The 17,569-nt window shown below is 39.7% G+C and overlaps 1 protein-coding gene across 1 annotated transcript; it reads right to left on the reverse strand.

Moving 5' to 3' along the window:
* Positions 1 to 8,840: 8,840 nt before the first annotated feature.
* sall1b (spalt-like transcription factor 1b) lies at positions 8,841 to 12,436 on the reverse strand (the record flags this gene model as incomplete). The annotated part of the gene is made up of 3 exons (XM_084059479.1): positions 8,841 to 9,059; positions 9,695 to 11,727; positions 12,037 to 12,436. 3 exons carry the CDS (start codon positions 12,434 to 12,436, stop codon positions 8,841 to 8,843), a joined length of 2,652 nt encoding a protein of 883 aa, XP_083915605.1.
* Positions 12,437 to 17,569: the final 5,133 nt, after the last annotated feature.

Here is a 17,569-nt window from a genome sequence, read left to right on the forward strand (position 1 = left end):
GAAGTGACTGAATTCTGGAAGATGATTAGCATCCATTCTAGTCAGCACAGGCAAGTTGTGTTCACATGTCCTTGAATATTTTGGGGCTGTGTTTGTTGGAGCCTCAGCCGGTCAAGGTTAAGTGGCTATACAGCGGCACAGCCCATGTATGATCTGCAGAACAGATTGGCTGCCCAGTCTGACTATGTGAGCAAGTGATAAGAGCACAAAAAAAGATCATCCCTTAATGAATTTTGATGCCACAGCCGAATTACCATGTGACGTTTGAAGCAGCAGCAAATATGTACATTGAAGTTTCTTCTAGGCTCTTTCCTGTGTATCCTGTATATCAACGGACTCTGGGCCACTTTAGGTCCAACAATTGATTAATATTTGGTTTCAAAATGACATACAATGATGCATGGTCCCTATCTTTGTATGCAAATTAAATCTTTAGGGAGATGAATCACCCCAAGTGAAGATGATAATGTACATGCAGTGGATTTGCATATTTATATTACAGGTTACTGATAATATTTTTAGATAAGAAGGAAGGTAGTGCGTTTGTCATTGTTTGCATCATCCTGCCCCTCTACACCACCACACACTATCATTAACTCGGATCAAATGGGCATTAACTTGCATGGATGATGTAGGGCCAAGTCACCCGAAGATTGATAGCATTTAGATTAATAATAAGTTAATTGAAATGCAATATTTTCTTGTATCCATAGCGCCTTTGTGTTTTTACAACATAAAATAATTATAACAGTTTCCTTCACGCAATGATTGACAATATTCTATTGTCTGTTCATGAACTAGACATGAGACCACAATTAGGCAACACACAGTTCATTAGTGTTGTGGGATTGCTTACAAATTATTGGATTAACTAACAGCTTTTCATCTGAATTCACTTAAACCCTATATACTTTGTGACCGCGTCCCCCAGGAGTCTATACTTGGTCCCCTCCTCTTTTTCCACACACAAAATCTCTTCGCCAAAAATTGCTGATCTACACACTCACAATGTTCACCTACTGTATTGTGACATGCTCAGAATAGGGAAGCTAGATTTCATGTGGTTTAATGGGGAAAATTGGCTTATGCAGAATTAACAACAAAGAGTTGCATTCGTCCCTTGGGAGAATTGCTTGGGTTTTTAACTCTGTGCCCATCCTTTATCATGCTTTTAATCTCCTGTCTATGCTGTCTTTTTTTTTGGGTAATTCCAGCACAGAGGTATAGTTTAACTCTGTCCTCTCTACCTCCCCTCAGGGTACCAATTCCTTTTGGATGACATACCTGATTGATTGATTGATTGATTGAATACTTTATTAACAGTTTGCAAATAGTAGCCTACAGTCGTACGATTATACAATGGTGCTAAAAGGGTAACACACAAAGCCTTAAGGGCTTGTTTCCATTGTGGTCCTGGGTATTTCTCACCTGCCTCTGGCATGGTCTCAGTTCTTGAAGACAAGCATCTGCAAATCAACACCAAAATATTCTCTAACAGCTGAAAATGTGGTTTTGAGTAATTACCAACAGTTGGCAGGTTACAGAATCACCCATTGATAACATAAACATTTTTTTGCATTGAGGCCAGTAGTAATGACCCCCAGGCCAAGTAAAATGCTGTCACATTTCCTGTACGTCAAAAAGATTTATGCAGGAGTTGAAGGAGTGGAGTTCAGGTGTTTGGTTAGGATATGACAGGTGCCGCTGAGTGATATTCAGATGGACACAGAGCTATCTAACCCTGAGGCAAGCATAGCCTAGAAGCCTATACGCAACACCTGATTCACTGGTACTGTGAATAGAAAGTGATAAACCAGGGCAATGTTTTGATATTCAGAATATCTCATATTATAATGTATTCTGAACATGTTACAACCATGATGCTGAAAATGTAAATTAACCTGCTGTTCTGTACTACAGTAGCCTACACATTTTAATTAGAAACTACGTGATGAATTGGTCACCAATAATAGCTCAGTTATTGACAGCAGCAATGATACTCAAGGAAGCTTTCAAATATTTGTATTGATTTTCAAAGTCATTCCATAAATATTATTCATACAGGGGAATGATGTACATGTGGAAGTCCCTTGTATAAAACTGCACATCCACCCACCTACTTCTGTATCCATATGGCCTGCCCAATATCCCATGACACCCTACAGGTAAAGGGTCTGACATAAACCAAGAACATATTGTCACTGTCGGGTGGAAACCTTGTATCTCCATTATGTCATCTTTGTCCCCCCATAAATTATACCCTATTTATACTTAGTCATATGATGGTGTCGCACAAAAATAGTGGAAATCTACAAGCTCACAACGTGTAACAACATGAAAGTGGTTATGTCTGTTTGTGGGTTTTATAAATATTTAACCAATGATGGATCCATTGGAACACAGGTAAATCCTTTAATTTTAACGGTTTTGGAAATACGTTTCCACTCGACAGTGAATATATAGTATTATATTCCTCATTTTTCTCCTATTATCTTTGGATAAAAGCGCTATATAAATGCACCATTTACCATTTAACGTGCATGGAGGTTCTCGCTATATCTTCCCTGTTCCCCTCCCTGCTGACCACCCCCCCCCCCCCAACTGTTTACTGTACATATACGTTTATTGCTACTAGTGCTAATGATGTCTTGTTTAGGATTGTATATTATTGTATGTCTTTAAATGTCTCGATGAATTGAATACACGGACCACAATGGAAACAGGCCCCTAGGGCTTTTTGTTATTATTTAAGCAGGAATATTGTACCACTGTACTACTGTTAATAAAGTATTCAATCAATCAATCAATCAAACTGAATCTAGTGCAGCAACAAGAACATGATCCCCTCCCAACTTCCCTCCTGTGATCATTGTCAATTGTGTTTACTGGCGCGTCTGGCCAAGACAGAGGCACTACTACTGCTTTTTTTTTAATTTATTTAATTTTTTAGATAAGCCAATTGTTTTTCAATCCCTTTGGGTTGAAACCCAGACGCCCCATGAAAGAAATATCCTAATCAAATACCTAGCTGTGTATCTTTAGGGAAGACAGTACGCCAACAGAGTACCCCAACAGATTGCATTCAGAGTTCTGGTCACCAACATCACTTCAACAGTGGGTGAAAGTAACTGGGCTACTTTTTACTGTACTGTACTTTGTACAATTTTGATGTACCCTTACTTAAATAGTTCCTTTTTTGGTACTTATATTTCAACTCCACTAGATCTCAGAGGCGAATTTAGATTTGCAATACAAAATGTACCTTAACTGATGAAATATGATGTATTGTTATTGGTTAAGATACTTGGAAGCACATGAAATAAGTAAAATCATCTCCACCTTTAACAGCTACAACATTAAAGTTATTCCAACCAGTTCCTTTCCCCTCCATCAGGTGCCCCGGCTGACCAGGGGGAGGCAGTATAGAGACCAGGATTACTGCATGTAAATGAACATTTCAAAATTAACATTTCTGAATTTAATCATTCATAATTTGTACTTTTGAATAATTATTCTGAAGGAGTGACTGCTTCCACTCGAGAAAGGACCTCTAACACAAGGCTGAAGGGGGGGGGGGGGGTTGACTTCTGTATTCACATCATGAGATACAAGTGTCTAGCTTATGGTCTTTGTTTGGTAACAGAGTACAGATTTATAATGCTAATTGCCCAAATAGTGCACAAATTGGATCAGAACAATAACCTGAAAGATTCTAATAAACACATTTAATGTTTGACCAGAAGATTTCATTTCAAGGACCCCAAAATGTCCCAAAATATTTGGCTCTGTCCCCCATTTATCAATGCATCGTGATGCGTCGGGTTGAGAGCTTGTACATCGGCTATTTTTGAAGAGTTGAAAAATAAAATAGGGCTTAAGTGTTTAACTGTTCCTCATTTTGCTGTCCAAAGACCCCTGGGGGTCCCCGGACGCCACTTAGAGAATCAGTGATATAGCGGTGTGGACAGGACCGGGTAAATCTTTGCTACTGTAGTTTGCCATATTGGTTAACCACCTAAACCCTATTTTAAAAATAGTGAACAAACATAGCTGATTGGAAAACCTCTCCTTGGCAGAAGTTTGCAAAAGCTGGGTGTATGACACAAATGGGCCTTCTATTAATTAATTCCTTTATTAAACCCCCAACCATGTCTGTTGTTCAAGGTGTAAACATAATATGTTTGCAATGGTCATGTTTAACCGGTGAAAGCATTTTTGTATGCTTTGGAAGCACAATATAACCTTTTTGCACAACTCTGATGATGGGCAATAATAGTATGCATCCTCAGTTGAGTTGATTTCATCACATTCAGTAGTATGACTGAATTTTTGACACTGTGTCCCACTTTATATGTGTCCAGATGATTTGTTTAACTAGAATACAATGCACCAAAACAGTCAAATTTATCTTATCTTTTTTTCAGCTGATTCCCAATATTGCTCAGAAGGCACATAACTGATTGAATGTCAACGATGAATCATCAGGCTGTTACACTGTACACTTATTTTGTCATGTGAGGCTCTTTGGTGGTACAAGCAGTGCTAATTGCAATGTTAAGGTGTTGAATTCAGCTCACTTGTGTTACTGCTGGCTGCCCTCATTCCTGTTGCTCTCAACAACAATCAATACATACCAATCTAAATAAAATAAAATAAATACAAATAAAAATGCCTTAAAACATTCTAATAAATAAAACAAATTAAATAAATAAATAAACTCAGTTACTGAGATGGGGAAAAGGGGAACACATTAAGTAAAAACTCAATTCAGGACTCATGAAGTGATTTGTGAGTACATGCAAATTTGAGCATCCAGGGAACATTCATCAAAAGTGATAACCCTGATACAGGGCCAGCCGAGAGGACCAACTCCCTCTATAACTGATGCTTATTAGCATTAAATTACAATGAAGATACATTCAGATAAGAGTCAGTTTGTGACAAATTGACACTTAGCGGATGGTGTAGCAAAACATTAAGCCTGTTTATTGGCCGCATACATGAAGGGATCAAATTGCGGACGCTGCTAAATCCCCCCAGCCAGCCTCTCTCTGGAAATACTGAGCTCCAAATGTAGCCGGCCCACTCTGAAAGGGTGGTCCCCCCCAGCATTATGATCAGAAATGATCTGTGCCGTAGGCACGCCGCTGCAACAAAGACATAATCACAATGTTATCAACGGACAGTTGGGCTTGCAGAGGGGAGAGGGGAGATTTTCGGCCCGGCACAGATTTGGCAGGGTCTTCTGTTATTGAATATTTCCATTGTCAGTGTAACAAAAGTGCCATGATCACTGTTGAAACGCTTACAAAGGAAATGCCATCTTGCAAACAACATGCTGACCCCGGCAGTTTTGAAGTGAAATATGCAATGATTAGAAAAGCACCATTGTTCGTCAGCAATGAGTTTTTTAAAGTAAGCTGCTGCTGGGAGTATTGTGTGTGGCCGGTACATCCCACTGTGCTTCTGTTATGTAGTGGTAACAAAACACAGACACACTAATGCAAATTTTAAAACAATACATGTGAGATGGAAAGGGCTGATGTCTGATTACATTCTGTAAATATCCAGGTTTTTCTACATGTGTGTGAACTTTCAGCAGTGAATATATGATAGGATAATCAAGGTGCGGGTATGGTGTATTTTTACTCAATATTAACAAAGCTATATATTTAGATGATAAAGTCAAGAACAGCTCTTTCAATGTTTATTACAATTCGTAGTAAAATGAGTCATGATTATTCAATGTTTGGTTATGGTGCCTTTTTTATTTTACTAAATATTAACAAAGAGATATATTTGGAGGGTAAAGTCAAGAACTGCTATTTCAATGTTAAATACAATTGGGATCTGTGAGCGCGTGTGCGTGCATGTGTAATGCATGTATACATAATATGTTCTGTATGCGACTGTACGTAATGCATTAACCACATGAACCCTTGCATCCCTATTCTGGGCATGTCATAATAGCAGAACGTTCTGGGAAAATAGATGAACGATTTGCAGAAATAGAAGATCTACAAGCTCACAACACATCGCAGCATGTTTTGAGCTTGTAGATCGACATTTTTGTTTAACTGAAAATAGCCGACGTATGTGGGATTTAAGTGGGTAATATCAATGGTCTTTGTGACTGCCTATGTAGGCCTATACATGGCTGCAGTCTGTCTGTATGAGATCTATATCTATGAATGGCTTTGACAGGGATTTGTTTTGGGCTTATCCTTGCTGTACTCCAGCTGATTACTCATCGTTCTGATGTTAATGGCAGACAGGAGAGATGGGTTCACATTTTAGCCCAGTAAGCTGGCTACTGGGACTGACAGATATGTAGTATAATAGGTTGTGACAGAAAGGGAGTCATTGCTCTTTGACCTGAGAATATGTGTCATGTAGTATATTATGGTTAACGTCTATGGAACTAAAATGTGTTACTGATTTATAAACAGCATTTCAAACAAGTCACGCATGAATACACAAATGATTACATTACAAAGGTTAATTAACATTTAACACAAGGTTGATTAACATTTAACACTTACTGAGTGTCTGGAAATGTTTTATTGTTTAGAGGTTATGAGGCTGTATCATATCCTGCAGGTACTGAAGGGGGAGGTCACCTATAGGATTTTCTGACTAGGGCATCATCAGTGTTTTGAATTTGATGTGACATAGATTTATAGACCCCTTAACAGACGACGTCACACTGATAAGAACCAGTATGCGTGCAACCAGTATGCGTGCAATGAAGCCCATTCTACCAGGTCTCGCTAGGACGCGCCTCACTAGCCAACACACAAGAGGGGGTTGGGGTGCGCTGAAACCAGCGCAGCCCGAAATAACAGGTTGGGAATTGATTGCGTGAAACAATCACCTGCGCATCCAGTCTCAATGTTAGTAAACAAATAATTGGTCTATACACTAACATTAACCTTAAAACAAAATGTGTCATCACTTTCTGTAGTTTTCATCCTCTTTCTATCCCTGTGAGGGCATTTGGTTCTCACAAATGTAGCTGTACAGTACAGTACAGTACAGTACAGTACAGTACAGTAGTGTACGCACGTATGCACGCACACCCACTCTAGAAACACCAATGGATCCTCTGGAAAAATATTATTTTATTATTGAAGTGTATAATTTGTATCAACTGTTACCAAACAGTATAGGGTGTCATGAACAGGAATGAGTGTAATTCTTTCCAAGTACAACCACAGCATCTACTATACAGATAATGATGGAAGAGATCATGGACTCTATCCTTTATCAAACCCTCTATTAGGACAAAAAGATTTTACAAGGATTTCACAGCTGAGCATTTCTTTCCGAGTTTCAAATTGGAAAAAGCAATGTTTGTTAAAAGTGTGTGAAATAAGCAACTTCCATTCGCTTTTGCAATAGTAAGAATAAGTTATAAAACTGTTTGGGACTATATACACGCGCACACACACACACACACACACACACGCACACGCACGCACACACGCACACACTGATATGCCTGCACCAACTAACTCCTGTGAACACAGTACGTAATCAAGTGGAATAGTATTTATTCATCCATTTTCATCCATAATCATATGTATGCCCTTTTATAGCCTACATTGATTCCATAGTCTTTATTCTTTTTTTCCCTTTTTCTTATTTTTTTCTGATAACTTAAACATGTAATTATTTGTTGCTGTTTACAGCAATATACCAAGTTATCTCACCAAGTCAAATAACTTGTATGTGAAAATATGTGAATACTGATGAACAATGCTACAGTAAATGTGATGGTTTAATTCTCCAGATTTTGCAATGGCATTGCTAACAAGAAGCTTGTGTCAATGTCCTGAATAGAAAAAAATACAAAACAATTCTGTGGCATATTCTTTTAAACTGAACCTGTTTAAAACGGATAGCCAGTTTTCTAAAAAACTGAGTAATTTGTTGATTACTTAATCATTTGTAACCCATTGGCTGCAAATAGAGTTGATCATATCTGTGTTTACAGGACAATGAAACAAGATCTTACGTGTGATTAATTAATTTATCTAATAATTATAATATTGATATAACAGAGCACCTCAATGCGGTTCACAAATATGACTAACAAAAATGTACGGTAGTAAAATCTCTGCATTAAAAAAACAACAGGTCATACACTTATTTCCAAAATGCATATAAATAACAAATTTTAGGACAATTTCAAGGTACTTTTACTTGAGTAAACTACATTTCAGAGGAAAATAGTGTACTTTTTACTACAATTATTTGACAGCTTTAGTTGCAAGTCACTTTACAGATTTAAATTATCATTACAAAACCTAATTGAACAATTAAGCCCCGTACTTATTCAAGCCCTGTAGCTATTAAAAAATACTAAATGATCTACAAGCTCACAATGCGTGTGTGACACGTTGTGAGCTTGTAGATCTGCTATTTTCATAAGATTTTGATACATTTTGAAAAGAAAAAGTGAAATGGGACATTCTGCATAATGAGTACTTTTGGTACTTTCATTTATATTTTGATGTCAATTCTTTTGTACTTTTACGCAAGTAAAATGATGAATACAGGACTACTTGTAACAGACTTTTACTTCTAACTACATTGTGGTATTGCTACTTTTACTGAAGTAAAAGATCTGAGTACTTCTTCCATCGCTGTCAGTAACAGACAGGAGGTTGCTCTTTCAACATTATCCCTACGCTGCACTGAGAGGGGGTTGCTCTGGTCAGCATTATGTAATGAACCTAAACCACCACTTAAGCCTACAGTGACATCTCCTTGAGTCCTATTGGACTGGACAGATTATGCTAGTCCTCTACTCTGAATGACAGAAATATCTGTAAATATCATTGGTTTTCATGGTCAAACTTGTGGAGCGGGCGCCTCCAGCGGCTCCAGTGATAAATGGACTCTCCAGTGTTGGCCATGACTGCTGCTGAATTCCTCTGTGGTGGTTCTGGGAGTTTTACAGGGCGGCTTCCTATCAGTGCTAGTGGTCCGTCTAGAGACAGTCTGCGGCCTCTCCTGGTGGGGGCGCTGTTCCACATGTGAGTCCCCATATGGACCTGTAAGAGGGTAATCAATAGTTATAGCTCCTATTTGATGGACCTTTTTAACCAAAGGAAACCATTTTCAGTTCCACAAGTGCATTGGTGACGTTCCGTGTTGAGCTAAATCCAGCTAGAAGATATTGGACAAAAAAGCTTATAACAGACAACACAATGGTGAACAATGAAGAAGAACCAACAACCCAAAACAGAAAAAACAACCAACCAAAAGTATTTTGTTATTCAGGACCAAGTAATTTAAAGGGAGCTAGCTTTTAACCTTTAGATGGCAGCAAACTCACAAGTGCTGAGTTTGCTGCCATCTAAAGGTTAAAATCCTCTAAAGGGCTGGGCTGAGCTTGGTGCACTGTGACGTAAGCAACACAGCTGCACCTAATACAATTAATAAAGGGTGTGTTAGATTTAGATTGACCTCTGAGCAAGTATTGATTTGAAAATACTATTGACTTGTCAGCTGACATTTGGCATGGTCACATTTGCACACCTAAGTCTAACACACCCATTATTAATTGTAGTAGCTGCAGCAGCTGTGTTGCTACATTACAGCGTAACCTTTAGATGCCAGCAAGCAAATACACTTTTTTTCTTAAATGTGTCTACATTTAATATCACAAATAATCCATGAAATATACCTTTAGATTTCCCTTAGTTGTAAAAGCCCGTCCACAGACAGTGCAGGCAAATGGCTTCTCCCCTGTGTGAGTCCTTTCATGTATCTGCAGAGCACTGGAAGATGAGAAGGTCTTCCCACAAGTGTGACAGTAGTGCTGTTTAGGTGTACGTCGAGGTGGTACAGTGGTATGGACCGGGGGCATCAATACTGAAGAGTTCAAAGACATGCTAGAAGTGACCCTATCATTCCCAAAGGAGGTTCCAAGGAAACCATTGACCTCCGTCTTGATGACTGGTGAGCTCATAGACAACACAGAATGATTGGGGTTGGATACATGGTTGGGATTTGAGGGTTCAAAGAGCAGTGATGGCAGGTCCCTCATTTGGTGGGTTAACATGTGCTGCTTGAGGTTTCCTTTTGTAGAAAATCCCCTGCTGCATGTCGTGCAGATAAATGGCCTTTCCTTAGTATGACTTCGATAATGGATGTCCAAAGCACTTTGACAGGCAAAGTTCTTCCCGCATATGTCACAAATTGTGTTCTTAAAGATGCTCCTTTCACGGAGTAGCAAGTTTGGGGTGTCCTTTAGGTGGTTAAATGGTTTTAGGTCAGGGGGCCCAACACTGGTTCCAATGAGCTTCAAAGCGCTTGTGATGACCTGCGGCTGGTGTGGTTCCAAAAAGCCAGCTGTCTTATTATTATTATTTGGAGACAAAACATTATTTGAGGTTAAATCTTGATGAATGGGAAGCTCTAATGGACACTGATCAGACAAAGCTGGTTGTGTGAGGTACATGGGAAAACCTTCTTTGCTGGCTTCCTCATTCCTTTCCATCTTAATCCAATTAGTCTGTGGCTCCACATTTGGCCCTTGGAAGGTGGCATTCTTGTGGTCATCAAATGGACTGTTATCACATGGAGATGGAGACAAACTGCTGGACATGGCATTTAACCTTGAAAAGCCACTCTTTTGTGAGCTCTCTGTGTTATCATTGGAGAAGCTCCTTGGGTCACTCAAGTTCTTTTTGTCCATGAATGCATCGCCACAACCAATTGAGATAGCATATTTTTGGTTTAAAAGTGGGGAATTTGGTAAGTGGCCATCCATATGCATACGGATGTGTTGCTGCAAGACCACAGCATTGGTGAACTTCCTTTGGCAGATGGGGCAGGAGTGCTGGATCCTCATTGGTGGTGTAGCACGGTGAACAGCTTGGTGCGTCTTGAGGTTTCCTTTGGTGGAGAAAGCTCTGCAACACACTCTACAACGATGGGGACGCTCCCCCGTGTGGGTTCGGTAGTGCATTTTAAGGGCACTCTGACAGCTGAGTATGCGGTGGCATATAATGCACTCATTTGGTTCAGATGACTTTGTGTCAATGTTCTCCACAAGTTGCTGGAGTTTTGAGGTCACAGAGGTTCGCAACGGATTGATTCCTTTGAATGAGTTGGATTCAGCACAGGTGGATTGAATGTCACCAGATGCAATATTGGTTGCTTCATCTAGCTTGGTGTTCATCTTGGAGACAAAGTCCAACGGTGGTTTGATATCTTCACATTTAAGGTTCACCATAAGTGAGCCTCCTTCCCCAGTTCTTGCCAAGTCAGATGTCTTTGTGGTTGCATCAAAGTGTTCCCTTTGATTACATGGTGTGGGTATTGATCTAGAGAGATTCTCTTTCTTGATGAGTGAATACAAACTGGTTGATCCCAATAGAGCAAAGTCAGTTAAGGAGGACAGTGATGGCTTACTATCTAACAGGCATGTGGATGTTTTCTCTGGTCGCATGATCATGCCATAAGGAATACCAGTGCTAGTTGGAATATTATCGAGGTGCTCTGGAACAGGGTAAGGGTTCATCTGGATGTGAGGATACCTCTCTTTGTGTCTCTGAAAGTGGACCTTTAAGTTCCCCCTGGTGGAGAACCTGTTTCCACAGATGTTGCATTTGTACGGCCTTTCCCCTGTGTGTGATCGCAAGTGGATTTGCAATGCGCTGTCACTCCCAAATACTTTTGCACAAAATCTACATTTATGTTTGAAGAAAGAGTCTTTGTTAGATGTATTTGGTTCAGAAAGGGGCAGATTTGTTGTCTTCTCTTGGGCCAAAAATGTCAATGCATCCAGGTCTTCAACGATGGCACTCATGCTTGGTATTGAATTGGAATCAGTTTGTTCACTGGTAGAGTTAGGTTGAGATAAGCATGAGCTGTTTGAGGTCTTGCCGACAAAGCTATCACTAAAAGCCAAAGAGGACATTTTGGCTTGGGACAAAACATTGAGTTGGGGATAAGTGCAGCCAGAATGCATGTAATGTTTTTTGTGAAGCAGTTTGCGAGCTGTGGACGTCAATATCTTACCAACACTTGGTGAGGGCTCAAAACTAGACGGCACATCTCCACTGCCAGGATGGTTTTCAGGTAACTGCTCTGCTGCTGTTAGATGCTTGAATTTAGCTATTTTAGCAGACTGGTTAGCCAGGCACTGAGCAATGCCAGAAGCTGCAGCTAGTTGCTGAGACAGGTGAGAACTGAGGAGAGTCAGCTGACCAACGTGTTTTGAAGACGACAGGTCTTGAGTGGAGCTTGAGGGACTCTCTTTTATCTCCAACTTCTGAGAGGCAAACATCAGAACCTGGTGACGAATCTGGTCAATCAGCTGTAGCTGCTGGATCTGCTGGATCTGCAGAGCCAAGAGCTGCTCTACCAGAGAGGAGATGCCAATCTTACCACTCCCACTGCGATAAGCATCCAAATTCATCTGTTGCGAAAATTGAGCCACGGCCACTTTTGTGCTCTGGAGGTTTTCAATGACGACATTGCTGTCTAACCATGAGCACTTTTCCAGTTCAGGAGATTGACCGAGTTGAGGAAATGATGCTGGGAGAGTTGAGGTGCCAAATACAGACTCGGCCCCATGGTCAGAGCCACTGCTTTTACCACTATCATCTTGGCTACTGCTGGTGCTACTGGGACTGTCTAAGCTGCCGTGGCTAGTCTTCCTACGAGAGTAATAAATGAAATCTACATGACCTTCATTTTTGTCTTGTGATAGATTATTGCTGTCTTCCATTTCAAAATCTTCAGCCATATCAGCATGTTCCCCTGTTGGGCTGGGCGGCGAGGAGCCTGCAGGAAATATTTGGCTATAGGAGAGTGGATTGACATTATCACTCACAATCACAACCACTGAATCGTGAGTGCAGTCCGTCTGATGTTGCTGCAGGTCTGCTGATGAGTTAAACTCAGCACAGCATCTGGCGCAGACATAAATACTGTGATCCATGATGGGGGGTGTATCCAAACCCAAATGGCCATCATCTGTAGGAGATAAGGATGATCAATTTACAGTCGTAAATTGGATAAAAAAATAATAAAAAAAGATTAAAATCCTTCGTACACAGTAAATTCAGAGAGTTAATTTAACTCTGAAAGTTACAGGGAAAGTTCTGAGTGAAATACATAATAATTGAGAAATTTTAGCAGGGATTATAATTATTCTAAAGCTACATTATAAAGCAATTTTGATAGGATATAATTATTAGACAACAAATAAACAACAATTTATCTCTTGTCCATCCCAGCCTCTTTATACAACAATATATCAAATAATCATAATGTTTCAGTTCAATATTAATACACTTAAAGGCATTTAAAAATCATAGCCTAACTGACATCACACCTTACTGGAATTAGCCACGTGACATGAATCATGATACAGTCATCATTTCATGCTTTATGCTGTGGAATGTGTAGAAATACCACACAAATAATCTATTAAACACACCTCTATAACATATATATATTCTATCTCATCGCTGAAAACTCAACTGCATAGTTGTAGGCTACTTCAAAACAAGGGTTTTCCAACTTCCAGTCAAAGTTATTTGAAAAACGATGTTCACATCACAGGAAACATTGCAAGTATTTTCTCCCTAATATACGCAGCTTTAGGAATAATTCTAAAACTTACCTCTGTATTCTTCCCCACAGGACAAATCATCAGATTGGATATTATGTTGCGGTTTGGTTTGCTTCCTGCGCGACATGCTTGTACAGTGTACTCTCACATGAGCGCTCGTAGAAAGAGAGAGGGAGGGTGGGAGGAATCGCGCTACATGCTGTAGAGTAGAGCAGTGGTTCTCAACCTGTGGGTTGGGATCCCCAGGGGGCTCCCCACATGATTTTGGGATGACAGATGACTTTTTAATACCTAAAAAAAAGCAAAGTAAAAGACCAGTACTGCATCAAAAGTAATCAACAAACTATACTATAAAAACTGGTCAAACATTGGCCAAATTGTCAAATAATATAAGAGGATTAAAAAAAAAAAAAAAAAGCTGCTATTTTCCACAATGTTTATCTGTGGAACCATGTCAAACTAAATGTAATGCCTCAACTCAAATATGATTATTTTGGGGGGTCCTCAGTTCAAATATGATTATTTTGGGGGATCATGGCCTGAAAAGGTTGAGAACCACTGCTGTAGAGCACCCAATGGGTCACGGACGCATTTTTATGGGTCCCTTTATTTTTTGGTTCCTAAATTTTGTTTTTAATTATCATTATTTCAAAACATTTTCAAAAAACATTCCCAAAAAAGCACAAAAAAAATGTTTGAAGACGCATTGTGAGTTTGTAGATCTGCTATTTTCACTATAGTTTGGGTCCCAGGCACACATCTAATTTCTCTTTTGGGTCTTGAGCTAAAAAGTTTTGGAACCACTGCTGTAGAGTTGTGAACGTTTATCCTCTGTTCTGTCCTGTTCTGTCCTGTCCTGCTCCCCTATCTGTTACCAGAGAGATGGTCAGCTCTTTCTTGTGATCTTTTAATTAATAGCCAACCATTGCACTGTGTGTGTATAGTTTTTAATAATCCACAGCACATTATTGTGTATTCTTTAAACGTTTGAAGCTGTCAGAGAAGCAGTTTTGCTATTTTTACTACCCTTTTACAGAAGATAGACAATAAACAGTGAACAACATTGTGATTTATAGACTGGTGGAGCTGTATAGGCTGAAAGCTGGAGAGATGTAAAGCATGATAATATACACAAATAGGCTAATTCAAAAAGTTCTTTAAATGAGACTTAAAGGCATAAGAGGAAATAAATAACAACATTGATAAAATAGAAGTAAAAAGAGAGGTTTAGGACAAAGAGGTCAAAGTACCAAATATGGTCTTATTTATTCTAACATTATCATCAATACACAGGAGTATCACATTGTGTTGGGCAACGATTCCCAACCCAACCTGTGGGCTGAAACCAATTTGTGGAGATTTTGCAAGTGGTCCCCCAAATAATTGGCAAAACACTAACGAAACGTAAAGGAAATTACCTTGTGTTTTCCTTGCTTAGTACTGTAAATTGCTCTGGATTAAGAGGGTCTGCTATATGCCTAAATTGTAAATTATAAAAGGTTGTGAATCACTGCTGTAGTAGCATTTAAGACTTGTGTGCAGAAGGATGCAAGTTCATATTCCTCTAGAACAGTGTTTCTCAATCTCTTTTGGGCCAGTCCCTTGTATTGTGTATTGTGTTGCCTATGTAATTTACAAAACATCTGGACTGTTAGTATGTGATTATTATTATGCAATATTAATCTACTTCCTAGGGAGTGAAAAAAGCCTGTTAGGTTTATAATTATAATTGTATATGATGTCAGGCCCTGTCACACCAGTCCCCTCTAACAGCACTGAATGACAGGGCTGTCATGGCCCTGTCACAGGCCCTGTCATGTTACCATGGTACATGTTAAATGTTACCCTGTTACCATGTTACCATGTTAGCATGTTACCAGCCCTGTCACAGGGATGTCAGGCCCTGTCACATGACTTTCAGGCCCTGTGACAAGGCCTGACATCCTTGTCACACAGTACTGTGATAGTGGCCTGATGTGACGGGGCCTGACATGCATGCCTGTGACAGGGCCTGCATCCCTGTGAAAGGGCTGTGAAAGGGCCTGACATCCATGTTACAGGGCTGTGGCATGCCGATACTGACCATGATACTGACTGACATCATCAGTATCATGTCAGTATCATGGTCAGTATCATGTCAGTCACAGGGGAGGGAACGCACACCAGCATTGATGAGGTGATGAACCATGGCAGATTTTAATGTTGAGAAGGAGGAAGCCAGTATCATGGTCAGTATTTTGTCAGTATCATGGTCAGTATTGTATCATATCGTATCGTGGTCAGTATCATGTCAGCATCATGTCGGTATTATGTCAGTATCATGTCAGTATCATGGTCAGTATCATGGTCAGTATCATGTCAGTATCATGGTCAGTATCATGTCAGTATCATGTCAGTATCATGTCAGTATCATGTCAGTATCATGGTCAGTATCGTATCGTTGTCAGTATCATGTCAGTATCATGTCAGTATCATGTCAGTATCATGTCAGTATCATGTCAGTATCATGTCAGTATCATGGTCAGTATCATGTCAGTATCATGGTCAGTATCGTATCGTTGTCAGTATCGTGTCAGTATCATGGTCAGTATCAGGTCAGTATCATGGTCAGTATCATATCAGTTCAAAACAGTGGGTTGCGCACATCCAGTTCGTTGCTGGTGCTGGACACAGAGTGACAGTTCCTAAGAATAAAAGTCTGCACAACAGCATTGCTCCTATGTGTTTGGTTTACTTTAAAACACAGAATAAATTACATGGTACATTATTTCGGCCACAGCTGGCCTTCATCAGGATCTGATGAAGGCCAGCATCTGATGAAGGCCAACTGTGGCCGAAACATTGTAGCATGTAATTTTTACCATCTAAGTGTTGTGCTGACTTTTATTCTTTTGAACAGTATCATGTCAGTATCATCATGGTCAGAGTTAATGAAAAAAAATCTTGGATGAAATGAAGAAAATGTGCTCTTGAATATATTAAACTGCAATACAAACTAAAAATAATGTGTATGATAGCCAAAGTCCTACTTTAAGTAGGCTTAAAACATATAGAAAAAGCTGTACTTATTATTTAACTGCCAAGAGTAATACAAAACACCCTGTATTGTTCACCCATGCAACGCTCAGGTCATTTAATGACCTGAGAGAGTGCTACCTTAGCAGGATGGAATTCACCTCCCCCACTTTGAAGTCGGGTGAAGGTGACAATTACAGTCCACCGGATCCTTTGATTCATGGCTGATTCATTTCTGGGCTCTAATGCACAAATACATATCTGTCTGGCTGGGCTCTTGCTCAGGTACAGAGGGGCTGACAGAGTGGGATCCAGGTGCGCTCACTACATCCTATGACTCACCCCCTCTGCCGTCATTAGATATGATGAAGACTTCTCATCGTACACAAACATTCCAGCAGGCCCTGGGGCCTTAGTAACAGACTGAAGGGCCAAAACCACATGGTGAGTCGTGTCAACAATAAAGTCCAGCTTCCTGTTGCCAATACTGGAATATGATATAATATACAGTAAAGGTTTTTTCCTGTAAGGACTGGTCACACTTAACATTACGCTGGGCTTTACATTTGCATGTTAACAACATACAGAGGAACGGTTTACACAGTAAAACTCTCTATATGCTTAATGAAAATCACCCTGGAACAATATGTTCACAGTAAAAGTAGAATTTCAAGTACTCTTCCTAAGTACTGTCTGTCTGTCTGTCTGTCTGTCTGTCTGTCTGGACTAAGACCATTGCAAAGAAAGTGTGTCCTAATCCTGATACACTGTGTATGGACAAAAATTACCATTTCTCTCAAACTGAGCAGAAAAAGAAGTTGCAAGAAATGTGGACTTCAGAAAACATTGCTGGTTCCATATAAAATACCCCTCTATCTTGTCAGTAAATGTAGATTTCATTTTATATTATAGACACATTGACAACTAACAGAGTTTTACAGTAATAAACATGGTACA

Source organism: Gymnoscopelus microlampas, assembly GCF_963454915.1.
Source record: "Gymnoscopelus microlampas genome assembly, chromosome: 6".
In the NCBI taxonomy this organism is placed as follows: Eukaryota; Metazoa; Chordata; class Actinopteri; order Myctophiformes; family Myctophidae; genus Gymnoscopelus; species Gymnoscopelus microlampas.